We start from the raw sequence: 26,701 nt of genomic DNA, 5'->3' as shown, positions 1-26,701 counted from the left end.
TATAATCAATGTAATGAAACAAGTTATATGAATTGTTGAATGTGAAACTGATGATGTGCCCTGTAAACTTTCACTCAATCCACAATAAAAACCTTAAATTTGAAAAAAAAAAAAAAAAGTTCATAGTCTCACTTATTCTAAGAAATATTTCCTACTTCTCTTTGTTCCCTTCACTTCATTTTAATTTTTCCTTTCCAGAAAAATATTTCAAGGCTGGCATTATAATGGCAATGACAATAAAGTTGGACAAAGTTCACTGGTATTATTCAAATGATGTCATCTCAAACTATCTAGCTAAACAGTGTGACAGAGACCATTGACCTCAGCAAGCTGGTATTAATGCAACAAGATTGTATGTAGTTTTATCCTGATGGGAAAAGTAGGAGTCTCAGTCTAAGTCATATGTATGGGGGAAATTCAGTGAGAAAAAAATTAAACACTCAAATTGAACTAATTCTCTAATATGAGAGAGAATCTAATATTTGTGTCACACTTTTATTCATAGGTTCACTCCATTTGCTGGTCCCAGAACATAAATGATCAATGAATGCTACTATACGACCAGTCTCTCCAGCTGTCTGTCTGTCCACAATAATTCCACCTATGTCCAACATCTGCACTGACATGACTTTGCATTCTTTGCCAGTGTCTGCTGGGAACTTGATACAAGTATCCTATTCCCCTCTGTCTCCCTCAGTCTTATTTTATTCCAGCTTATTTCTTCAGGAAAAAAAAAAAACTTACAGATTCCTACCACGATGACCTCATGTAGCACTGTGGGTTAATATGCTGAACTGTAGTAGGGTCACTGTGAACTACAAGGTCAGCAGTTCAAGCTCACTAACCACTCCTCAGAAACCTTATACAGGGTCGCTGAATTGGAACTGATTCATCAGCACTTAACAAAAACAACACCACAATGACCATACCTCCATCCTAGATGGTAGTCCAAGCAGGTTTTATGGCATGGTAATGGATACCTAATATCACTATCATCTATATTTACATATATACATATGTTGCATACAACATACTCAAATAACATATGCACATATATAATAAGCAAAGTGCTCATAATATGCAAGGGAGCTGCATGGTTTGTAAAACCCATGTAACAAGCATGTCATTTGCATATAAGTACAGTATAGACTCTGGGATTGGGCATTGATGGTCTAGAATTAGAGAACAAGGTAATAATGCAGAACACTGCCTGGTTAATCAGTGGAAGAATTCATATGGTAGACAATGGGTTCACTACTCATCTGTCAATCTGCACTGTGGTAGCTTGTGTTTTGCTGTGATGCTGGTAGCTATTCCATTGGTAGTGTAGTGGTTATGAATCGGGCTGCGAATCTTAAGGTCAGCAGTTCGAAACTACCAGCTGTTCCACGAGAGAAAGATGAGGCTTTCTGCTCCCGTAAAGAATTACAGCTTCAGAAACCCTGTACAGGGTCGCTATAGGTTGGAACCAACTTGACAGTACTTAACAACAACAACAACAAGGGTCACCCATGGTGGATAGGTTTCAGTGGAAGTTCCAGACTAAAACAGTAGGAAGAATGAAAGGCAGACTACTTCTGAATGGTTAGTCAAAGAAAATCTCCTAAGTAGCAAAAGAACATTGACATAGTACTAGCCGAAGAACCACGCAAGTTGAAAGGCACTCAAAATATGACTGGGGAAGAGCAGCCTCCTCAAAGCAGAGTTAGTTAATTTTTACAATGTGGGTGAAGCACAGCTTTTGGGATCTTCACTTGCTGGTAGGGTACCTAGTTTGATAGCATTGTGGTCTGAGAATGTGCTTTGTAGTATTCTGATATTTATAAATTATGGAGGTTTGTTTTGTGGCCTTTCATATGGTCTATTCTGGAGAATGTTCCATGTGCACTGGAAAACAATGTGTATTGTCCTGATGTTGGAATTAATGCTCTGTACACATCTCTGTGGTCCGGTTGGCTGATTGTTTTGTTTAGTTCCTCTGTGTCTTTTTCCAGTTTCTTTTTAGTAGTTCTATCCATTTTTGAAAGAAGTGTATTAAAATCACCCACTATTATTGTAGATTGTTCTATTTGTTTCCTCAAATCTATTAGAGTTTGCTTTATATATAGGACGATTGTTGTTGTTGTTAAGTGCCGTCGAGTCAATTCCGACCCATAGCGACCCTATATGGGGTTTCCAAGGAGCAGCTGGTGAGCTTGAACCGCCGACCTTGCAGTTTAAGAAACTTTACAATCTGACGCATTAGCCCACAGCGCCACACCAAGTAGGATGATTGGAAGTCATCAAAAATGAAGTGGGATGCATAAAGATGGATATCTGAGGCATTGTGTATTGTTGCTAAGTGTCACTGAATAGGTTCTTGCTCATAGCAATCCTGCATAAGGTTTCCAAGGAGTGGTGGGTGAGTCAACCTGTGGTTAGTAGTCCATTGTTTATCCTGCAGTACCACATCAAGGAATTAGTGAGTTGAAATGGAATGGTATTTGGCCATTTTGAATCTGACAATCTTATGGTTTACTATGCTGAGAACCACAAATTGAAGATGAATGATGCCACATTCATCATCAAAAAGAACATTTCAAGATCTATGCTGAAATATAATGCTGTCTGTGATAGGATAATATCCATATGCCTACAAGGAAGAGCAATTAATACCACTATTATTCAAACCTACATACCAACCAGTAAAGCTAGTGAGGATGAAACTGAAAAACTGTACCAACTTCTCCAGTCAGAAACTGAAAGAAACATGCAATCAAAATGTATTGATAATTCATGGTGATTGGAATGTGAAAGTTGGAAACAATGATGAAGGATTGATGATTGAAAAATATGACCTTGGTGATAGAAATGACGCTGAAGATCACATGATACAATTTTGCAACACCAATGACTTCATTGCAAATGCCTTTTTTAAACGTGAAAGGTGACTTATACACAAAGACCTCACCAGATGGTATACACAGAAATCAAAATGACCATGTCTGTGGGAAGAGATGATTGAAAAGCCATATCACTAGCCAAAACAAGGTCAGGGACAGACTGTGGAACAGACCATCAATCATGCATATGCAAGTTCATATTGAGGCTTAAGAAAATTAAAACAAGTCCATGAGAGTCAAAATATGTAGTTGAATATATCACACCTGAATTTAGAGATCATCTCAATAACAGATTTGATGCATGATACAGAAGCACTATGGGATGGCATCAAGAACATCATATCATATATGAAGAAAGCAAAAGGTCATTAAAAAGACAGGAAAGAAAGTAAAGACCAAAATGGATGTCAGAAGACACTCTGAAACTTGCTCTCGAGAGTAAAGAAGCTAAAGTAACTGGAATAAACAAGGAAGTAAAAGAGACCAACAGAAAATCTCAAAGGGCAGTTCAAGAAGACAAAGTCAAGTATTATAATGAAATGTGCAAAGACATGAAGTTGGAAAACTAAAAGGGAAGAGCATGCTCAGCATTTCTCAGGTTGGCAGAACTGAAGGAAAAAATTCAAGTCTCAGATTGTAATACTGAAGATTCTATTGGCAAAATAGATGCCTCGTGTAGTGCTGCAGGATAAACATTGAACTGTTTACTATAAGGTAGGCAGTTCAAACCCACTACAGCTCCTTGGAAACCCTGTATATGTTTGCTATGAGTTGGACTAACTTGACAGCACTTAATTACAACAACAATAGGAAAATGGAATCCTGGTTTGGCACTACAGGATAAGTACTGGACATTAACCGCAAGACTGGCTATTCAAACCCATCTATCGCTCCTTGGATACCTTATACAGGGTCACTATGAGTCAGAACAACTCAATGGCACTAATTACAAAACAGAGGGCAAATATTGAATGACACAGGAAGCATCAAAAGATGATGGAAACTATAATGACAAAGAGTCGCTGTACCAAAAAGAAACGATCTATGTTCAACCATTTCAAAAGGTAGCATATGATCAAATATGATGGTATTGAAGCAAGAAGCCCAAGCTGCACTTAATGCACTGTCAAAAACCAAGTTTCCAAGTTAACAATACAAACTGAAATGTTTCAGTAAACTAATACAATGTTGGAGGCAGTCTATGATGCAATGCTAGAAAGCCCTAAGAAGACTAGTAACAAAGTCTGTTCTGCAGGCTAGCCAGTAACTTCAAAAGCAGACAAAGAGTGTCATTCAGGAGGCAATGATGATCTCAGAAGCGACTTTCATTACTGAGATTACCTACCTACAGATCCATTCCTCTTGGCCTGTGTCAATAACATTGTAACATGGGTCAAGCAAACCTGATTTCCCCTACTTGTCATCTTTCAGAATTTGGTTGTGCCTCTTACCCACACCATCTTTTTTTTACCTTTATGGCTCCTGTAGCACTTAGCACAATGTCTCTCACAGAGAAGATGTTCATTCAACGATTCCTATACAGGCCTGTGTTCCTATCCCAGGCCCAGGAGCAAGTAAGCCACTAATGTTTGACACTAACATGCTTGTTCCTAAAGCTCTCCTAATTCAAAACAATGTAAGAATCCAGACATTCCCCAGATTTCCTCTCATTTGAACAGCAAGGTCAGCTGTTCACACGAGTGGAAATTGAAAAAAAGTTCAAGCTCACCAGCCGCTCCTCGGAAACCCTACACAGGGTTGCTATGGGTTGGAACTAATTCGCTGGCACTTAACAACAACAATAACACTGTGGTGTGATGTGATGCTGTAGGATCAGTACTGGACTGCGAACCACAGAGTCAGTGGTTCAAACCCACCAGCTGCTCCTTGGAAACCCTGTATAGTGTCACTGTGAGTCAGAATTGACTTGATGGCACTTAACAACGACATACAGTGTTGGATCCAAACAACATTAAAGGGGATGTAAGAACCACATTACAGCAAAACTTGTACTTCACAGGTCTCCCAGCTCTGGAGGCTGAATTTGGAATGTTGTTGTTGTTAAGTGCCGTTGAGTCAGTTCCGACCCATACCGACCCTGAACAGGGTTTCCAACGCTGTAAATCTTTATAGGAACAGAGAGCCTTATCTTTCTACCCAGGGAACCACTGGTAGTTTCGAACTGCTGACCTTGTGGTTCACAGCCCAATTCGTAACCACTACGCTAAGCATCTCTAAATCACTTTCTCCAATGAGGAGCTAACCCGGGATGCACTTGTTAGCTGGGGCACTGCCCCATTATCCCAGAGACGAATCCATCATAACTCTGCTGAAGCTTGTTGTTTTAAAGACTTTTTAATTATCTTCCCCATTTCCTCCTCCTTAGTTGCTAACTTGTCAATTTAAAGAATTTCTTGTTAAGTGGGATGCTGCTTTTGACAAACACTCCAGTTAAAATTCCATTAAGTACTTCACTCAGGAAGCATGTGTAAGTGATCTGAGCTAGAAAGGACACAGGAATTTCAAGGATATACAAATGCAGGGTCTATGCTTCCATCTGGGTGACCCTCCTTGAAATGTGGGTACTTTGTGTGATTTGTTGCCCAATTTTGATTTAATTATCAACCACAGTAAATATTTTTTAAAAGGTGCTTGCTAATTTGACTGTAAAACTATTTTCATCACAGAACACTGAACTTTGAAAGTAACTCAGATCACCTCTTCCAACCCCCTCATAATTGAGGAATGTGAGGTGACATGCCAGAGGACTTTTGATGCGTTCACTGAGTGTTTTTTCTTGGTTCATTCATTTAACAAATATTTACTACCTGCTAGCCACTGGCCTGGAGTCCTGGTGTGATGATGTAGAATAAGTACTGGACCTCAAGATCAATTTGAACTGCAAGGTCAGTGGTTCAAACTCACTAGCCACTCCCTGGAGACCCTACACTACATCAATATGAGTCAGAATAACTCAACAGCACCTAACAACAACAACAAGGTACTGGTATAGAGTCATGGTAGTGTAGTAGGTTATGGGTTGCGTTGCTCACCACAGGGTCAGCAGTTCAAATCTACCATCTGCTTCTGCAAGAGAAAGATGAGGATGAGGCTTTCTGATCCAGTAAAGATTTACAGCCTCTATACAGCGTCACTGTGGGTTGAAATCTTCTGCAAGCCCACAACCACTACCACCACCACACACTGGCCTAAGAGTGCTGTTGTGGTGCTGTAAGCACTGGACTGCTAACCACAAAGTCGGTAGTTCAAACCCACCAGTCACTCCGTAGAAGGAAGATGAGATTTTCTACTCTCGTTAAAGTTTGTTGTATTTGTTGTTGTTATGTGCCGTGGAGTCAGCCTCGGAGCAGCTGTGAGTCAGAACTGACTCCGTAACTCAACAACAACAACAACAGTCGCTGGCCTAGACATTGAGGATACGGCGGTGAACAAGATAGACAGGGTTGATGATCTCATGGCGCTTACATGAAGAGAGAATGTCCAGGCACAGGGACGAACAAGGACAAATGCCGCTGGTGCTTCTGAGAAACAAAAATTAAACCAACTTGATGAGCTTAGTAAGTGAGGGAACATGAAGGAGACGGGTTGGAGAAGGAGGCAAGATCTAAGTAACACAGGGCTTTGAAGATCTTTGGGGGGAGGATTTACTTTAAGTGAGATGGGAAGTCATTAAAGAAAATAAGCAGAAAATGATCTGATCTGATTCATATTAAAAAACAAAAAACAAAAACAAAACAATCCTGGCTGCAGCATGGAGAATGAACACTGACCCCAAATTGATTGTTCTCCCTATATCTCTGTTGTAATATGGAGCGTTGCCTTGGCAACTAAACTGAAGGACCCATCTTAATGCTTCCACTCAGAAATGAGAAGGTGGCAAGCCATGCTGGTGCTTACAGTGGACACTGGAGGAGGAAAAGGCTCTGATGAGGATGCCCATAGGTGCTCTCTATGCAAAGTATCTTTAGCCAGCTAGCCTTCACTAAGTTCCAAGAATAACCTTCTCCTGTGTAAATATTCTATTCTTCAGTACAGATCTTACAATGATTAGTTGTTTGCCATAGAAGGCATAAAGACAGCTGACCCTTCCTCTCAGTTCTACAAGGGCTAAAGGGAGCTACAGGAATTCTCTAACTAGTTAATGTACCCATTCTACTTTCTATACAGGTATAGGAATATTGCAAAGAAAGAGAGCGAGGGTTCCAGAAGGAATGGTGGGAAAGCAGGGGGCCAGTAAATGTGGGGTGTGGCAGCTGGATAATACCTCTTTGAATACTTCGTTTTAGCTTGTTACACAGGTCCACACGGGGGTTATCTACATTCTCTTCTATAGATCTCGGGCTTTGCTCTGGAGAAGAAAGGCCTCTGCTAAGATCCAACGGTACTTTACCAGTGTGCGGTGGTGGGGATGCAGTAGGGCTGTGGGTGGTGGTCGGACTGCTGGATGCAGACGAAGTAGTCAGGTCCACTGCGCCTATCCTTGAGTTCAAGGGAGAAGTCAAGGACAGCTTTCTGGCTCTCACAGGGGAGGAGGTTCTAGACACAGCCAGTGGTGGTGGGGAAGAGAATTTGCGACACAGATGTGGGGATTTTCCATCTACCAAGTGTTCGCCTCTATTGTTCTGGCTGGCAGCGAAAAACAATTCCAATGACCTAGAATTAAGAGCAAAATCTGTTAGCAGCAGATTGTTATTGTTGTTGTTAAGTGCCGTTGAGTCGATTCCAACCCGTAGCAACCCTGTATAGGGTTTCTGAGGTGCATTTGTAGCTACGTGAAACTGATTTCCACAATGTCCTGTAAGAACCTGCTTGTTATCCTTGCACTGATATTACTAGATTTTCCTTAGTCTCAACGTAAGAATGGAAGCAGTGATATTGTTTAGTGGTAGAATTCTCACCATGTGGGAGATCAAGGTGGATACCTCATGGACAGCCACCACCAGTGGCAGCTTACTTGTTGCTACCATGCTGAACAGGTTTGGGTGGAGGTTTTAGACTAAGATGAACAAGTAAGAAATGCCTTGTGATCTGCTCTAAACATCAGCCAATGAAATTCCTATGGATCACATTGGTCCAGTCCCCAACTGATCACCGGGAGAGTGTAGAATTGGGCATCATTTGTTTCGTTATCCATGAGTCGAGAGATGGACTTGATGCCAACAATAAATGCACCATGTCCTTGCCAAAGAAGCACAGGATACTTTAAAAATATTATCTAATTTTTTGCTACAAAGCTGGGATCTGAATAACAAACAGGAAATGCAGACCCAAAGCCCTATAATTCAACATATTAGCAGCAGATTGTAGCCAAGTGAAAATGATTTCAATAAGTCCCAGGTGATTCTTATTGAATGTACATTAAAGTTTGAAAAGCACTGGTATATTCAGCTTTTTTTTAAAAAAACAAAAAAACAAAAAAAGAAAAGCCTGAACTAGTAGAGTTACCCTTCAAAAAATGAGACAAGAATTACAGGCCATTTGGAAACCCCACTCCTTACCTCAGGAACTACCTGTGATCTCAGCTGACAATCTTCCACTGGGGGCATGGTAAGACCACAAGCAAGACAAGACCCATCCACACTTTCATGTCAGGCAAATCTCAGGCATACCTCACAGGGATAGAGGTGAAAGGCCTCTTGTATATGTCAGAAAGCTTCGTCAGCACCACAGCTGCAGTAGTGAAAATCCGGTAGGTATGCAGGAAAGTGTTGAGGAAATCAATACTAAGAAACCGCAAGTCTGTCAGCCGCTCCAAGAGGCGCTCCACACTGGCATAACGGATCTGGGGCACCTTGCAGGAATTGAGTGTTTTACTGAAGCATATGTCAGCGTCGTCTTTATGTAGACGGGCATCGGACCTATACGCAAAGTAGGAACCAAACTGGCATGAGGCTTTGGCTTCAGCCACTGAGTAGTTCAGTATTTGTAAACAAACACTAGTATGTGGGCCTTCCATTGCATTTTATAAGATGAATAACCATGTAAACTTATATTGTATATGGTGGTGGTGGTGGTGGTTGTGCACCATTAAGTCAATTCTGACTCATAACAACCCTTTTTAAGGTTTCAGAGGCTGTAAATCTTTATGGGAGCAGAAATCCTAGTCTTTCACCTGAGAAGCAGATGATGAATTCAAACTACTGACCTTGTATTTAGCAGCCTGATGCATAGCCCACTCGCTGCCAGGGTTCCTTCCACTGTTTTATGTTGTTGTTGTTAAACGCTGTTGAGCTGGTACTGACTCATAGTCACACTGCAGAGTTTAAGAGGAGTAGCTTGGTGGACTTGAACTGCAGATCTTATGGTCTGCAGCCCAGTGCTGATCCTACAGTGCTACACCAGGAGCCCATAATTTTATAAGAAGGCTGAAATCAATTGAGGAGAAAGTAATAATGATCTACTTCACTCTGTGGCTTCCTTCCCTTTAGTTCAATCATGTTTTAACAGGGAAGTGATACTCTTAGGCCCTTAAATAAAAGTCAGATGAGAATATCAGAAGTGAGCTTGAAAAATCATACGTGAATATAAGTGGTGAACCCGTATTCTGTTTAAACTGACACCCACCCTGCAATAGTAGGTTTATGGTTCTTGAAAACCTCCTGTTTGGCTGCTTCCCAGCCATCACCCTGGGCAGTTCCACTAGAAGCCATTGGTACCCACTCCAGCTGGATAATCAAACTGGAAGGAAGATGCACACAGGCTGGGGAGTCTTTGGCTGCACGCTCAGAATCCACAGCCATTGGATCACATTTGTGGATGAGGGCAAAGGAAGATAACTAATAGGAAAAACTTGTAAGAGGAAAGACTTGTAAGCCCAAAAGAATTGTTCAGTCTTCTCCAAGACATCATTTTCCTTCAAGGATCCCTGTTTCCCTTCACTGCAGCATCTCAGGACAACCAACCCATGCAGTGAAGTCCTGGATCTCATCACTTGGTTAGAGACTGTACCATAGGGCCAGTGACTGCTTGCTGAAAGCTAGTGACTTGTCGAGTCTCTAATTAACCCTTTCAGCACCTGTTGCTGCTGTTGTTGTTAACTGCCATCGAATTGGGTCTGACATCATAGCAACCCTGTATAGGGTTTACCAAGCTGGTGAGTTTGAACCGGCAACTTTGTGGTTCAAATCGACTTTCTGGTCTAGTGCTTATCTTATAGCACCACACCAGGACTCCTTTCCGCACTTGGAGGGATTCAAAATTATATATTTATTTTCTTTTGGATAAAAAGGAATCAATAGCTTTCTTAGCTTGCTCTTGGAAACTTTCCATCCCAAAGTATATTCAGCGCAGGTGGAAGTACTTCATTTGCAGGCCTGAAAGAGCATTTTAAATGAGCAGCTAACCCCTGCCAGGAAGTGCAAAGGGTGGCCTGTTATTTTCAATCCTATTACTGGTCTCAGAAATACACAAGTGCACCTTTTGAGATGCTTGAAAACACTCCTGGTCCAGTCACTCACTCACTATCTGACCCTCAGCAACTTGATGCTTATGGGTCTTAATTTTCTCATTTGTAAAATGACTAGACGAAAAACATTTTAGAACATTTCATGAATTTACCAATCAGTAGGCACGGAAGACTGAATGAGTTAATCTGCTTTCTGCACCATTTCCCTATTGGAAATCTCTCTTTACTAAGAAACTGAATGTCGAAACAAGCCTCAGACTATATACATAAGATGTAAAACATGTGTAGAGACATCATTTAAGAGGGTATTTTAACCTAATAAAAGTCATAATTTAGCTTCCTAATCGTGGTTTTGAGCGTTGCATCTTTTGACTGTAATTAGTTCAGGGAAAACAAACAAACGCATTGTAGCCAACATGAAATTAAAATAAATAGTGACTAATTATTCTGCTGTCCCTCAAAACTATGATTGCATTTTCATTTGAAATAAAGGAAGGAAATTAAATATTATGAAATTATTTAATTTTCTTTTATTCTACCGAACAGGCTCTCCTTTTATTTCCCAAGGGACTCTCAAGAAAGATATAATGCTTTTCTTAAGACTCCTGTGGTAATAGCAACTCCTTTGTGGTAAACAGTTAAAAAGCAGCCCTGAGACATCAAACCAAATCATCTGTAATAATTAGTAACTTCTAAAAGTAAGAGAGTGCTTAAGAAGTGATTCCATGCCAGTAACAAGACATAACGAAGATTGAAGTCTTTCTTTTTTCTCTTTTAAATGCAAAATTCAGTGACTTTTGTGATCTGTAGTCAGAGATGCACAAGAGCATTTAGGGTAGGATGGGGCCATGGAGAAATAAGCCATGGTGACGCAATGGGTTAAGAGTTGTACTGCTAACTGCAAAGTGCTCAGTTCAAGCCCACCATCCGCTCTGTGGGAGAAAGATGATGCTGTCTGCTCTCATAAAGATGTATAGTCTCGGAAACCCTGTGGAGCATTTCTACTCTGTCCTATAAGGCTATGATAAATTGGAACTGGGACCATAGAGCGGACCTCAGGAAGGGACAGAGATTGCAAATTCATATTCTCCCTTCTGATTGAGAAGCACTAGGTTCAGTGAGGCTGGGAAACACAGAAGGAAGAAATAGGTGATAGTTTACTCTACGTGGTCTAATATAAGATGAATATCAAAGCATGCCTGACTCTACCAGGAAATCCTTACAGCCCGAGACACAGGATCCCATCCTCACAGGAAAGCAGTTTGTATTCTCTGGCATGTCCCCTATGTGCAGCCAGAGGCAGGAAACCCTGGTGTGTATGTAATGTAGTTTCAGAAACATGGTTGAACACAGATACAGTGAAAACTGCCATTACAGGAGAAGGAGAATGTATTCAGGCAGCAGCCATTAACTGCCAGGCACAAAACTAACATTAATGTTACTATTCAATTTTAAAAGTCTACAAAATGTAGGGTTAGCAGATACGCAACTGTCCTACGGTTTACAGACTTAAAACTTGGGTACACGGTCTAACGTAACACCTTCTAATTTTAAAGCAACTTGGATTTTGATGGCTAACTTTTTTTTTACTACCTTATCATAAACAGATCTCAAAAATAAAAAGCCACAAACAAAGGCAGAGAAGACGAACATTTTCTTAGTTCCACATTTTTAAAGAATATAAAAGAATTGTTTGAATTTTTTTTTTTTTCTTTTATAATTTGGCGTGCAAACAACCGAGAAAATGAGAGTTATAAACAATTTGGAAAAATTCAAAATAATCCAAAAACAATTTTGGAATTTGAAAACAAAAACTACCGGTAGAAACTAGTACAGAGAGTTCTAACATGTAGTTAGGGATGGTGGTGTGCAATGGAGCTAGTTCTGACTCATAGCGACCCTGCAGTGGGTTTCCAAGGCTGTGGATCTTTATGGGAGCAGAAAACTTCATCTTTTTCCCCTGGAATGACTAGTTGTTTCAAACTGCTGACCTTGAGGTTAGAAGCCCAACATGTAACCACTACACTACCACAGCTCCTTATAATGACTTATGGTGGTGTGCCATGGAGTTCGTTCTGACTCATATAGACCCTGCCTAGGGTTTCCGAGGCTGTAAATCTTTACAGGAGCAGAAAGCCCCATCTTTTTCCCACGGCTGGTAGTTTCAAACTGCTGATCTTGAGGTTAGCAGCCTGACTCGTAACCACTATGCTACCAGAGTTAGGGATATATCTTCCTTTTAAGCTGCAGTTTCCCTTTTGATCACTTTAAATGAAATGATTTGCTTTTGTACAGAAAAACATAGGGAGCAGAATGTGAGCCATAGGCACACACCTCTGAGGCTCATCCATGTGCTGGTAGTGAATGAATGGTACCATGGCAAAGCCAGTTGAATCATGTTGGGTGTTGTGGTACAGTGGATTATGTGTCGCTTCTAGCCACAGTTTGTAAATGTCCACCAACAAATATTTCCTGATGGGTCTGTGTAAAAGAAGGTGGGGAAAGACATGCTAATGGACTCTATGATTCAATTATAAGTGATTTGTTAACAGGACTAATGTGATTGGTCAATTTCGTCAGCCTGATGGGTATAGAAGGGGCCATCTCAGAAGCAGGTGGGATCTCACTGGCATCAAAGAAGAAGAGTCAGGAGTGGAGTGTGTCTTTTGGACCCTGAGATCTTTGCACATTGAACCTCCTTGACCCAGGGGCAGAAAGCGATCACAAGAGAAGAGGCAGGCTGCCTGACAGACACCACCATGGGTCACACGCATGGTCGCGGGAAGGGCCTGTCCCAGTCAGCTCTTCCCTACCACTGCAGCGTCCCCACCTGGCTGAAGTGGACATCTGACAATGTGAAGGAGATGTACAAAGTGGCCAAGAAGGGCCTGACCCCGTCACAGAATGGTGTGGTCCTGAGAGATTCTCATGGCATGGCACAAGTACGTTTTGTGACAGGCAATAAAATCCTAAGCATCCTGAAGTCCAAAGGACTTGCTCCTGATTTCCTGAGGATCTCTACCATTTAATTTAAAAAGCTGTTGCTGTTTGCAAGCATCTTGAAAGGCACAGAAAGGATAAGGATGGCAAGCTCTGACTGATTCTGATTGAGAACAGAATTTACTGGCTGGCTCACTGTTATAAAACAAAGAGAGTCTCTCCCCGCCCCAATTGGAAATACAAATCATCCACAGCATCTGCCCTGGTTGCATAAATTTGTCTATGTACTTGAGCAATAAAACCATTGTTTAACTACAAAAAAAAAGAGAGAGAAAGGGCTGCAGAGCAGCAGAGGAGCAACAGCAGTAGAACCACGAACCAGAACACAAGTCAGAGCATATGGCCTCCCAGCCCACAGAGCAAGTAAAGCTGAGTGACTTTGGACAGGAAGCTTGCTTTCAAGTGGGGTGCCTTGCAGGCATTAATTGAAGGAGCTAGCTAGAGCTGAGTGTTTTAGGCTGAGGCTTATGGTGGAGTGGTGTGCCCTGTGAGCATTTATCAGCAGCCCTAAAAGAGCTTGTAATATTCTCAGAGCAGGCCAGAGGACAGGCCAAGGGACAGAGAGAGGCCTGCTTATGGACACAGCAGAGGACTGGCTGTTGTAACTAAACAGCTGTGACCTGAATGTTTCTGACCCTCAACAGTAACCTGTTAACTTCCCTAATAAACCCTATAATCATGAGTATGTGATCTGAGTCCTCTGTGGCCATTGCAATGACTTACTGAACCTAGCTGAGTAGAGTGTGGGCGGGATGGTTGGTGCTATTTTTTTGCAGGGATATTTAAAATAGAGACATGACTCTATATCCAAATCGATGGTAGTACGGTTCAAGACACCCAATGACCCTGCACAATGTGACCTCACAATAACAGCGACTAATTTTTTATACTGAATGTGAAAATCTTTTGTCCCACATGAAGGTAGATTTTACATTAAGAAAACACAGTTTTCCTATGCTATGATTCAACAAGTAAACTGTGAATCTGAAAAATCATGTTAATAGCCTTATTATTTATAATGGCATAACATAAATTATCACATCACTGTCAAGAAGCACATTCTAAGTAATAAGAAATGGAACCTACTACAGCAAGGCTGTATTCCTTTCTATACACAGTAGAATTTGATTTTGAGTCAATGTAATGGAAAGGATTATCATACTTACTTAATCATATGTGGCACCGTAACTTTAGAATTCTCTTCAAACACTATAGTCATTAAACCATTACACCGTATATTGTCCACACACTGTGAAAATGAAAGCAGACAACAATTACAACCCACATGAAAACCTACGTAGATCATATATTATAGGACTGCTTTAAATCTACAAAGATAAATAAACTTCTCACCTGTGTACAAACACAAAAAAACAACAAAAAAAGAAACCAACCTTAATGGAAACTTTATACCTGATTAACAGATTCAATATTCAGGAACCAAAGCTATGCAATTATATGGGTGCAAATACCTGAGCATGCACATAGGGCTATATTTTCTTGAAATGTGTTTTCTGATGATTCTGAGCACAAATGGCATAACGTCACAATTCCCTCACAGTTCCAGCATGACTTGAGAGGTTTGTACCTTCTGCTGGTATATTCTGCTGCTCTATTCCTTCTCTGCAGCAAGGATTTCATTTCAGGCAGTCAGATTAGAAATGGTGGCTTTACTGGCTGGAATCAATTTTCTTTCTCACTAGAAAAGCTTTATGCCTCTTCATAATATGTTCTTTTGCTAATAAGTTCCAACTTTTTAAGTTTCAATTGACAGCATGAACCAACTCCATGGCACTTAACAACACCAATTGACACCATGTTGATTTGATGGGTTGCAGAGTGCAATTTCTCCTGTTGGTTGCACATACAAAGCCCTTTTTTCTTTTTAAGAAGAGAATTCAAGAAACTCTGCTACTTCTGTCTTCTTCTTTGTTGTCGTTGTTTCGTTAGGTACTGTCGAGTTGGTTCCAACTCAAGCAACCTTTTGCAAGACAACACACTTCCTAGTCCTGTGCCTTCCTCACAATAGTTACGTTTGAGCCCATTGTTGCTGCCACTGTGTTCATCCATCTCATTGGGAGTCTTTCTCTTTCTCTCTGGCCCTCTACAATGTATGATGTCCTGCTCCAGGGACTGGCTAATCTCTCTACGCAGTGTATCCAAAGAATAAGAGAGGAAGTCTTACCATCCATGTTTCTAAGGAGCAGTCTTCTTCCAAGATAGATTTGCTTGTTCTGGTATTTTCAACATTCTTCTCCAACACTATAATTCAAATACGTCAATCCTTCTTTGATCTTCCTTATTCATTGTCCAACTTTTACATGCATATGAGATGATTGAAAATACACTGCTTAGGTCAGGAGTACCTTAGTCCTTAAACTGACATCTTTGCTCTTTAACACTTTAATTAAAGAAGTCTTTTTGCAGCAGATTTGTCTAATGCAATATGCCATTTGATTTCTTAACTGCTGCTTTCATGAGTGGTGATTGTGAACCCAAGCAAAATGAAGCTTTGGACAATTTTGATCTTTTCTCCATTTACCATGATATTATTATCGGTCCAATTCTGAAGACTTTTGTTTTCTTTACATTGAGGTACAGTCCATATTTCTCTTTTAGCTAGGTCTTTTTTAGTTTCACCTCAATGTGGCTGTTGTTTTTAATGTGCCAACTCATAGCGATCCTTTATAGGGTTTCCAAGAGCAGCGGGTGGGTTTGAACTGCTGATCTTGCAGTTAGTTGTCTAGTGTTTTATGCTACAGTGCCACACCAAGCCTAGAAGGAGTTTCACTTGAGAAAATGCAGGTTGGAAATCAGTATGTTTCTTCAATATGAGGACTCATTGTTCATTTTGAATATTTGCCCATTATCTTTGAAGATTGCATTTCCTTATTCTCTCAAACCTTTCTTTCCGGAATTCTATGACTCTATTCTCCATGTCTGTGAAACAATCGCATGCTTAAAATTGCCATCCCTTTATCTCTGTTGCATCCTAGGTAATTTCCTCAAACATATCTATTATCTGTTTATTACTCTTCTCTTCAGTTGTGCCTTACCCACTGTCTTTACTGGATTTCCATGAAATTATAATTGTAATGGCTATAATTTCAAACTTTTATTTTCTATTTTTGGTTCTTTAACCAAATTCCTGGTTATTTTACATGTCATCACTTATTTTCTTACAGTTTCAATTTTTTTTTCTTAAAAACAAGTTTTATTATTATTATTATTTTACTTACCAGGATGTCATTCTACTCTCTGAAGTTTTGCAGTGATAATTCTACTTTTCATTGTATCTATTGATTCTCGTCATGGAAGATCATTTACTCATAAGGTTGGTAATATTTGTTTGTAAGCACATTGCCAGTGAATTTAGATGGTACAAGTGTTGCTAATGGTGGAGATTTTGTTTTCTTGCCTGATTATTTTTTATAATAGCTTCTCAGTTTTGAATTTCACATTCCGTGAATATTATAAACCTGAATTCCAAATCCATAGGCCAGAGAGGCATTCATTTTTAAAAAAATATTTATAAAAATCCCAAACCCAAAATAAAGACAAACTTTTGTGTTTCTTTCTCAGGAGAATGAATGAATAGAGATTTTTTTTAGTTCATATTTCACACAAGGGTGGACTTCCAAGGTGCAGGCTTTAAGCAGAAATTTCTGTTCCTTTAATGGATCCAAAATGACCTCTCTTCTCTCTTTTTTTGTTAATATGCTGGTGGCTTGGAGACTATATACAAATTGAAATCATTCTTAAGTTTGTAGGGCTCCAGTGTTCAAACTTTCTGATCTGGCTTTATCCTACCTCATTACATCTGGCAATTGGAAATGTCCATCTATACAAAGATAATCTATATCATAAAATATTTTTATTATAATGATTCTTTGTGTTAAACCTTTTTAGTTTGTAGCTAGAGGGACTCTAAATTAACTCAGTCCTCCACAATGCCAAAATTGGAATTTGAGACAAATGTTTTAGATTCCAGAGAGATTGATGTGACCATTTTTGCACATCTTATTATCCAGTGTCAGATCTTGCTCATAAATCTTTCTGATTCATTATGTGAGGCATTAAAATTAACTTCAATAGAAAGAAACAAGAAAATTTCACTTACATTCAAATTTCAGTAGAAGAAACTTGTGGTATAGTAAATGATTCTATATGTCTTTTCTAGCCTTAGTCTTTGTAACTCCCACCAAACAAGACTTTTCCTGATGGGTTTGGGTAAGAGAAGGTGGGAGAAGGTGCTGATAGGATTATATGATTATATTATATGCTGTGAGTAGGTAGCAGGGTTAACTGAGATTGTAAAAACCTGGAACCATAATTTATGTGAATAAAATGAGCCATTTCAGAAGCAGGAAGAGGGGAATTTCACTATCATCAACAAAGAAGGGCCAGGAATTGGATGTGTCCTTTGGACCCTGAGATCCCCATGCATTGAATCTCCTTGACTCTGGGACCGAAAACCGTGACACCAGAAGAGTAGTGGCTTCCCAGCCTAAGGAGCAAATAAAGCAGAATGACTTCAGGCAGAAGGTTTGCTTGTTGAGTGGTGTGCGTTTCAGAACTGAATTGGGGGAAAGCTAGGTTTGCTGACCCCTGAAGCTAGAGCCGAGAGCCTTCAGGCTGAGACTTAAGGTGGAGTGGTATGTCCTGTAGGCATTTACCAGCAGCTCTTAAAGAGATCTATCACGTTGCAAGAGCTGAGAAAGGTTACCTGTAGGCATGGCTAAGGAAAGGCTGCCCTGAATAGAACTGTGTCCTGAGCCTTTCTGACCCTGAATTGTAACCTGTTAACTTCCCTTAAAAATCCCATAACTGTGAGTGGTATCTGAGTTTTCTGTGGCCCTTGCAGCAGATTACTGAACCCAATAGACAGACAGAGAATTTTGTGGGAGGGATGGTTGGTGCCATATTTTTTACAAAACTATACGTGCTCTGGTAGCGTTGTGGTTACGAATCGGGCTGCGAACCTCAAGGTCAGCGGTTCGAAACTACCAGCCGCTCTGCGGGAGAAAGATGAGGCTTTCTACTCCCGTAAGGATTTACACCCTCGGAAACCCTGTACAGGGTCGCTATGGGTCGGAACCGACTCGACGGCACTTAACAACAACAACATACGTGCAATCTTAGCCATTGTTGTTGTTAAGTGCCGTTGAGTTGGTTCCGACCCATAGCGACCCTGAACAGGGTTTCCGAGGCTGTAAATCTTTACGGGAGCAGAAAACCTCATCTTTCTCCAGCGCAGCAGCTGGTAGTTTTGAACTTCTAACCTTGCAGATCGCAGCCCAATTTGTAACCACAACACTACCAGAGCTCCTTAGCCATAGCTCATATTTAAATTGTGCATATTTAACTCATGGGATTATTGTTGTTAAGTGCCATTGAGTAGGTACTCATCGCAACCCTATGCAAAACAGAATGAAACACTGCCCCATCTTGGGCAAACCTCACCATCATTGTTACATTTGAGTCCACTGATGCTGCCACTGTGCCAATCCATCTCACTGGAGATCTTCGTCTTTTTCTATGACCCTGAACTTTACTAAACATGATATCCTTCTCCAGGAACTGGTCACTCCTGACAATATGTCTGAAGTATGAGAGATGAAGTCCGGCCATCCTGGCTTCAAAGAAGCACTCTTGCTATACTTCTTCCAACACATACATATTAGCAATTGATATTCTGTTCTACAGTGTGCCCCTGGCCTTGCTTTGGCTGATGCTATGGAACTTTTCCACTGTCTCTTTCCACAGTTTAGTCAGTTTGACTTCTGTGTATTCCATTTGGTGAGGTCCATTTGTATAGTCATCTTTTATGTTCTTTAAAAAGGTATTTGCAATGAACAAGTTAATAGTTTTGCAAAATTCTATCATGTGATCTCAGCATTGTTTCTATTACCAAGGCCATATTTTCCAAAGACTGATCCTTCCTCTGTTTCCAACCTTTACATCCTAATTGTTAGTAATTATCAATACATCTTGATTGCATGTTTGATCAATTACAGACTGAAGAAGTTGACAGAATTCTTCAATTTTGTCACCATTGCCTTTAGTGGTTGGTGAATAAATTTGAATAAAAGTGGTATTAACTAGTCTTCCTAGTAGTTGTATGTATGTATGTATGGATATATATATATATATAGGCATATATTTGTAATATATGAATTTCTTGAAATATATTCCTGATTTCTTAGGGGCAGTCTTCAGGGGAAAAAGGTTCTAAGCAAACAGGGATCCTGGAGTCTCTGGATTCACCAGCTCTACTTCATGTAAAATGATCTGCTATCATTTGGTTTGCACTTGGAATTTTCAGTTATGTTGGACAGAAGAAGAAAGAGGTCTGCTCTGAAAAGGTTAGCAAATGACAATCTGTCTGAGTGTGTATATGAACATATCTATAGTGGAAGGAAGACCATAGAATAATCAATGCATTTGAATTATGGTGTTAGAGAAAAATATTGAAAGTACCATACACTGCCAGAAGAAAAAACAAATCTGTCTTCAAAGAAATATAGCCAGAATGCTCCTTAGAAGCAAGGATACTGAGACTTTGTCTCTAATACTTTGAATACGTTATCAGGAAGGGCCAGTCCTTGGAGAAGGATGCCATACTTGATAAAGAGGAAAACTCCCAGGAAGATGGGTTGATGTAGTGGCATCAACAATGGACTCAAGCATGACAAGAATTGTGGGAATAGGGCATTCTGTTGTGCATCGGGATCTCCATGAGTTGGAACAAACTTCATGACACTTAACACAACTAAAACATATGGAAGTTTGTAATTTATAATTAATTACATAAGCACATATCTTGATTTTGATAGGAGAGGTGGTTGAGCCCTTGGCAACGAAAATTTGACTCAGTTAAGAATAAAAGAAGGCAGGCATCATTTATCTTTAAAGATACATATCTTTAAAGAGGAAGTGAAATGTTTTGCTACTAGGGTTCTGGAGCCCCACTATGTTACTGTGGGATACAGCACTGGACTGCAAGCTCAGTTTGCACTACAAGGTCAGCGGTTCAAACTTACCAGCCACTCCCTGTAAACTCTGTAAAGGGTTGCTATGGATCGGAACTGACTCAATGGCACATAACAACAACAACCAGCATTCCAGGTCATACATGCACAGATTTATTCCAAACAAAACATGTTTAAACATGTCTTGGCAATCAGTGGATGACTGCAGACATGTTGTCCCAGTAATACATTTTTAGTCTCATTAAGATACCTTTAAAAATGTCCAATCAAAACAGTAGCTTCTGAGATCTGCTGATTCAAGGTGAGATTCAAGGTGAGGTCATCTCAGAAAGTTATGGTGATTGTTTTTTGGAATTCCAAACAGGTCATCTTGATAAAAAAAAATTTTAAGGACACAGGACTTGTTATTATGAAAAAGTGTTTTAAAAATTGGAAACTGCATTGGTGAGAAAAGGCCAAGAAAGTTGCCCCAAATCGTTTTTCCATCATGACAATGCACCTGCTCATTCTTCAAGGGTCGCAAAGGCTAGTCCTATGAGAATTTCATTGGGAAACTGTATCTCATCTACCCTACAACCCTGATCTTGTCCTTTTTAGATTTCTTTTTTGCTCCCCAAACTCAAAGAACATTTAAAAGGAACATAATGAGTCCCTTGAGGATGCTCAAATTGTCAGTTTGATGTGGAGAAGATCAAAGAGTGCAGAATTCTTCAGGGAAGGGTTTCAGAGATGGAAACACCACATTCAGAAGTGTACACACCTAGGTGGAGAATGTCAAGAAACAATAGCTTCACATTTTGATATCTTTGTGTCTATGATTTTGTAGCAATGCTCTTTGACTTAGCCTCATACATCTTGCAATTAATAGGGTAACAAATGCAAATTCCTAGGCTATGGGTATTTAGTTCAATTTGTGATGAGTGAACAGTGGGGCCTGGGAATATATATGTTAATAAAAAAGACTTCGATGCAGCCTGCCCTCTAACTGACTTTTCCTGCAGGAGACTTGGAGGCTCTTGATGGCACCTGTTCAGAGATCAGTGATCTCCTGTGTCACTATATTTTTTTACCTTCTCAGTTCTTCTCAAGTACTGGGAAGAAGGGTTAGATTCAAGTTTTGTCTGTTAGCTCACCTTTTTCTGTAAAGTAGAAAATTCCCTATTAATTTCATAGACACTATTTTAAGGAAGAAAACATGTCAAGTGTACTACTAATTTGTCTGCACAAGGTCTATATTTTGACACTACTATCCAAAGCAAGAAGCTCAGAGGTGAACTTTAATTCTGTATTTTAGTTAATACCCATAATTACAAAGAAAATCTATTCAGTAAACCATTATATATAGCAGTGAGACAAGCATAAATGAATGCAGTATACTGAAATGCACGATCAAATTTTCAGGCTCAAAATTTTCTCTATAAATAGATACAAGAGGAGAAGAATTATTGGTCAAGACCATTAGCCACTTGCACGTTTTCTTGGAGGCGCCAATGGTTAATTATGGCCTTACTGGTGCAACTAAAGGTGTAATTAGTCATTCAGGCATTCTTGCTTCTAAAAATTACACCTTCTGAGAACAAGGTCTAGCAAACCTAAAAGCCTTAATATCTTAATCGTTCCTGACGTGACACTGGGATTTTATCACTTCTTAGGAACCATTTTGTTATCTTAAATAAATGTGGCACCATGGGTTGCTGTGCTGGTCTGCAAGCTTGGTTTGAACTGCAAGGTGGGTGGTTCAAGCTCACCAGCCGCTCTTCAACAGGGTTGTTATGAGTTAGAACCAACTTGCCAGCAGAAAACAACAAATGTGTACCTAAGACAGCCCTGCACAGTAGTTTCAGAAGGCGGCTTCAAATTCAGCCACACATAATTAAAGCTTAGCAATATAAGGAGTGAAAAAAATTAAAGACAAACCAAAGGAGAATAGGTTTAAAATTTGAATTGAGAGAAAATATTAATTTCCCTATTTTATGAGGATGTTCCATTTCTAATAAATAAATGTCCATCTGTTATGAGATGACAAGAAACGAAAATAGTCGGAAAATGTTAATATCAATGATAAGTCCACAAAAGTATATTGGAACCAACAGATGGCAATCCTTCTCTCTAGTAAATAAGAAAACATGATAAATATGACAAAGCTCAACATTTGCAGGATTTAGAAGTTACATAGATGGCTTGTTGATGATGTAGTAAAAGGATGAGTTTTATAGGGGGGGGGGCTTCAAAAGTTCATAGGAAAATGGGATGCAAAGATAATAGAACTTTTTGAAACCCCCTTGTATTTGAGGGAATTATGGAAGTTTTGTATAAGAATGATGAAAAATATCAAGTCTTATACACATCAGGGAATATATGCCAATGAGGAACCTTGAAAGGGAGGGGGAAAACCTCCCTGCACAAAGATGTTCCGTTCCACATTATATATTAATGCTAAACCTTGGATACAACCCATAAGCCCAATTAGTCAAAAGTATCTAGAAAATGTGCAGGTTAATATGACAGTATATTGCTATTAGAAGACACCAATAGGAAGAGTTTCTAGAAATACACAACGCAGTAAATGAATAAAAGGGCAAAGGTGACGCCCTTTATATACACTGAAAATAAAACTCGTTATTTCTATATAAAAAGCAGGATTTTGGAAGACAGAAAAAGTTGATTCTTAAAGGACAAAAGCCCACTGCCACCAAGTCATTTCTGACTCACAGTAACCAGACAAGCAGAGTAGAACCATCCCATAGGATTTCCAAGACTGTGAAACCTTTACAAGGGGACTGTCACATTCTTCTCTCACAATATGGCCGGTGGATTCAAACTGTTGACCTTTTAGTTAGCAATCAAGTGCTTAACCAAATGTTCCTTCAGGGAAAATATCTCTAATTTAATTGTGGAAAAGTGACAATGTGGAGCTAGTTAAAGCTGGGGTTTTTTAATATCTGAGATGCAGGTGGTATTGTTGTTAAGTTGCTAGGGTCCATCAAGTCAGTTCCAACTCATAGCAACCCAACTCATAGCACAACAGAACGAAACATTGCCCTGTCCTTCAGTATCCTCACAACTGTTGTTACACCTGAGCTTATTACTGTGGTCACTGTGTCAGTCCATCTCACAGGGGGTCTTCCTCTTTTTCACAGAACCTCCACTTTACTATGGATGATGTCCTTCTCCAGGGGCTGGTTCCATATGAAAACATGTCCAAACTGTGAGGGAGGAAGTCTCTCCATCCTGTCTTCTAAGGAGCATTCTGGGTGTACTTCTTCCAACACAGATTTGCTTGTTCTCCTGGCAGTCCAATATTCTCCAACACCATAACTCAAATGCATCAACTCTTTTATAGTCTTCCATATCACTGCCTAACCTTCACATGTATATGAAGCTATTGAAAATACCATGGCTTGGGTCAGGCATACCTTAGTCCTCAAACTGACATCTTTAAAGACATCTTGTGCAGCAGATTTGACCAACATAATATGTCGTTTGATTTCTTGGCTGCTGCTTCCATGAGTGTTGATGGTTGATCCAAGCAAAATGAAGTCTTTAGCAACGTCAATCTTTTCTCTATTTTTCATGATGTTATTCGTTGGATCAGTGGTGAGGATTTTGTTTTTTTTACATTGAGATGCAACCCATACCAAATGCTGTGGTCTTTGATCTTCATCAGTAAGTATTTTAAATTCTCTTCGCTTTCAGCAAGTAAGGTTGTCTTGTCTGCATATCATAGGTTGTTAATGAATATTCCTCCAATCCTGATGCCACATTCTCCTTCATATAATCCATCTTCTCAGATTATATACTCAGCATACAGATTAAGTAAATATGGTGAAAGGATACAAACCTGGCATATACCTTTCATTTATTTTAAACCATTAGTATCCCCCATTGTTCTCAATAACTGCTTCTTGATCTATGTCCAGGTTCCTCATAAACACAATTAAGTGTTCTGGATTACACATTCTTCGCAACATTATCCATAGCTTGTCATGTTCCACACAATTGAAAGCTTTTGCATAGTCAATGAAACACAGGTAAGCATCTTTCTGGTCTTCTCTGCTTTCAGCCAAGGTCCAGTTGACCTTGTCTGACTCAGCCTTGAACCTCTGTCATTTCCCTGTCAACATACTGTTGCAGTCATTTAAAAATTATTTTTAGCAAAAATTTTATTTACATGTGATATTAATGATATTGTCTGAAGATTTATGTATTCCATTGGGTCACCTCTCTTTGGAATGGGTACAAATTTGGATCTCTTCCAATCAGTTGGCCAGGTAGTTGTCTTCTAAATTTCTTGGCATAGAAGAGTGAATGTTTCAGCATTCAATAGTCTGGTGCTATCTGACAGTGTTCCACTGCTATTCATAAGGTTTTCAGTGGCTAAATATTCAGAAGTAATCTGCCTCTCTCTCTTTCTAATCTGTCTTAGTCTAGAAGCTCAGCTGAATGCTGTCTGCCATGGGTGACTCTGCTGGTATATAAAATGCCAGTGACATAGCTTCCAACATCACAACCACATGCAAGCAAAAAGAGTAGGACAAACTGACAGATGAGTGGTAGGAGATGCAGATGTAAGATCTGCATTTTAAAAACCACCCTCTCTCTGGTAATTCTAATACTTATTCTTGGTGGGGGTGGTGGTTGTGTGTCATGGAGTTGGTTCCGACTCACAACAACCCTGTAAAGGGTTTCTAAGGCTGTAAATCTTTATCAGAGCAGAGAGTCTCATCTTTCTCCCATGAGATGGCTGGTAGTTTCAAACTCCTGACCTTTAGATTAGCAGCCCAACTCATAACCACTACACTACCAAAGCTCTTTATTCTTGTTGTTAAGTGCCTTCAAGTTCCAACTCATAGCAAACCTGTATAGGGTGTCTGAAGAGCCTGATGGTGGATTACCCATGGACAATACTTTGGTAAACATTTACTTAGTGAGCTAGGTAATGGGAATATTTTTAGTTGTTGTTTGTGTATGTACTTTTACTTATAGATAATAAAATATTTAATACAACATTTCCAAGCATCCAGCAGGTTGTTATTAATAATAAATATGTCCAGAGATATATTTGGGAGACTGACAAAGATCTTTTTCAGTGTCTCAAATTCCGTGAATGTATGTATAGAGCACAAAGTTGTTCTCCCCAGATTAAAATGCTTAGAGAACAAAGTCAGCTGAGATGCAGGTTGCTGGGCAGTAGGCTAGACTCAATCCATAGTGGAGCACTATGTCCCTACCCCTTATGGTTCAAACTCCACATCACCAAAACAAAGTCTCCAAGAATGCCCACTGTCTAACTCAGTCTTTAGTGTAACTAACACATAATCATCGTCACCTCAACTTTCTCTCTTCACTTAACTTCCAGAACACCATGCCCTCTTGCCTGTCTGACTAACTCTTTTACCATTCTTCTCAGTACTCTTTGCTAATCTTGCTCATCTCCCTGATCTCTCACTCAGTCCATGGTCCTCTTCTTGTTATTATCTATGCTTACTCCATTAGTGATCCCAACCATCTCACAGCCTTCAATATCACATAAATGATGTGGAACCTTTCACCCAGACTTCTCTCCTAAATCCTGGACTTCTATGTTCCACTAGCTTACTTAACAGCTCCACTCAGATGTCTAATGGACATCAGACATATCCAATTCAGCATATCTAAATTTCTGATTTCCACACCAGCATCTCTTTCCCTTGCAGATTCCCCCATCTCAGTTAATGACAACTCTGGTCTTTCAGTTACTCAAACCAAAAAATTTAAAGTCCTCCTTAATTGCTATTTACCTCTCACATCACATCCTATATCTAATCCATTATAAAATTCTGTTGGCTCTACTTTCAAAATGGATTCAAAATTAAAATCCTTCTCTCCAACTCAACTCCTGCCAAGCTGTTGCCTCAATTGTTGCAAGCGCCTAACTGCTTCACTCTTGCTCTCTATTTATGGTCTACATGCAATGCATTTCAACATAAGCCTTTTAAAAAGTGAAGGTAGAGTATGCATTTCCTTTGTTCCAAATCCTTCAAAGACTTTTCATTAGACTCAGAGTTATTACTTTCACTATCTTAGAAGGCCCTTCCTGACCTGGTACCTGTTACCTGTCTTCTGTTCTTCATTTTGCACAATTCACTTGGTGTGTATGTCATTCCCCAAAATATGCAGCATCCTCCTGCTCTAAACACTTTGCAGTGCACTGGCTGTTCCCTGGGATTGGAATGATTTTTTTTCTTCATCAAACATCCACACTGTATCTCTCTCACCTATTACAAATCTTCCTTGAAATGTCTCTTTCAGAGTGAGGTGACCACCATTAGAAAACTGTGCCTACCCACACCTGGGGGCGTGGTGGCTCCATACAATAAGCATAGGATGATAAACTACAAGGTTCACAGTTCAAGCCTACC

At 39.8% G+C, this 26,701-nt stretch overlaps 1 protein-coding gene and 1 pseudogene across 1 annotated transcript in view; one reads left to right on the top strand and one right to left on the bottom strand.

Moving 5' to 3' along the window:
- Positions 1–26,701, bottom strand: part of RASGRF2 (Ras protein-specific guanine nucleotide-releasing factor 2) — a 340,705-nt gene that overhangs the window by 142,163 nt on the left and 171,841 nt on the right. Inside the window, exons 13-15 of the mRNA XM_006870586.1 lie at positions 14,475–14,557; positions 8,513–8,761; positions 7,168–7,556 (exon numbers count right to left, since the gene is read on the bottom strand). Coding sequence (XP_006870648.1) covers positions 7,168–7,556; positions 8,513–8,761; positions 14,475–14,557 — 721 coding nt within the window. The remainder of the gene's footprint in view (positions 1–7,167; positions 7,557–8,512; positions 8,762–14,474; positions 14,558–26,701) is intronic.
- LOC102827811 lies at positions 13,068–13,522 on the top strand (annotated as a pseudogene).

The sequence above is a fragment of the Chrysochloris asiatica genome, unplaced genomic scaffold (assembly GCF_000296735.1).
Source record: "Chrysochloris asiatica unplaced genomic scaffold, ChrAsi1.0 scaffold00145, whole genome shotgun sequence".
Classification (NCBI taxonomy): domain Eukaryota; kingdom Metazoa; phylum Chordata; class Mammalia; order Afrosoricida; family Chrysochloridae; genus Chrysochloris; species Chrysochloris asiatica.
This window is presented reverse-complemented; position numbering and strand designations above follow the sequence as displayed.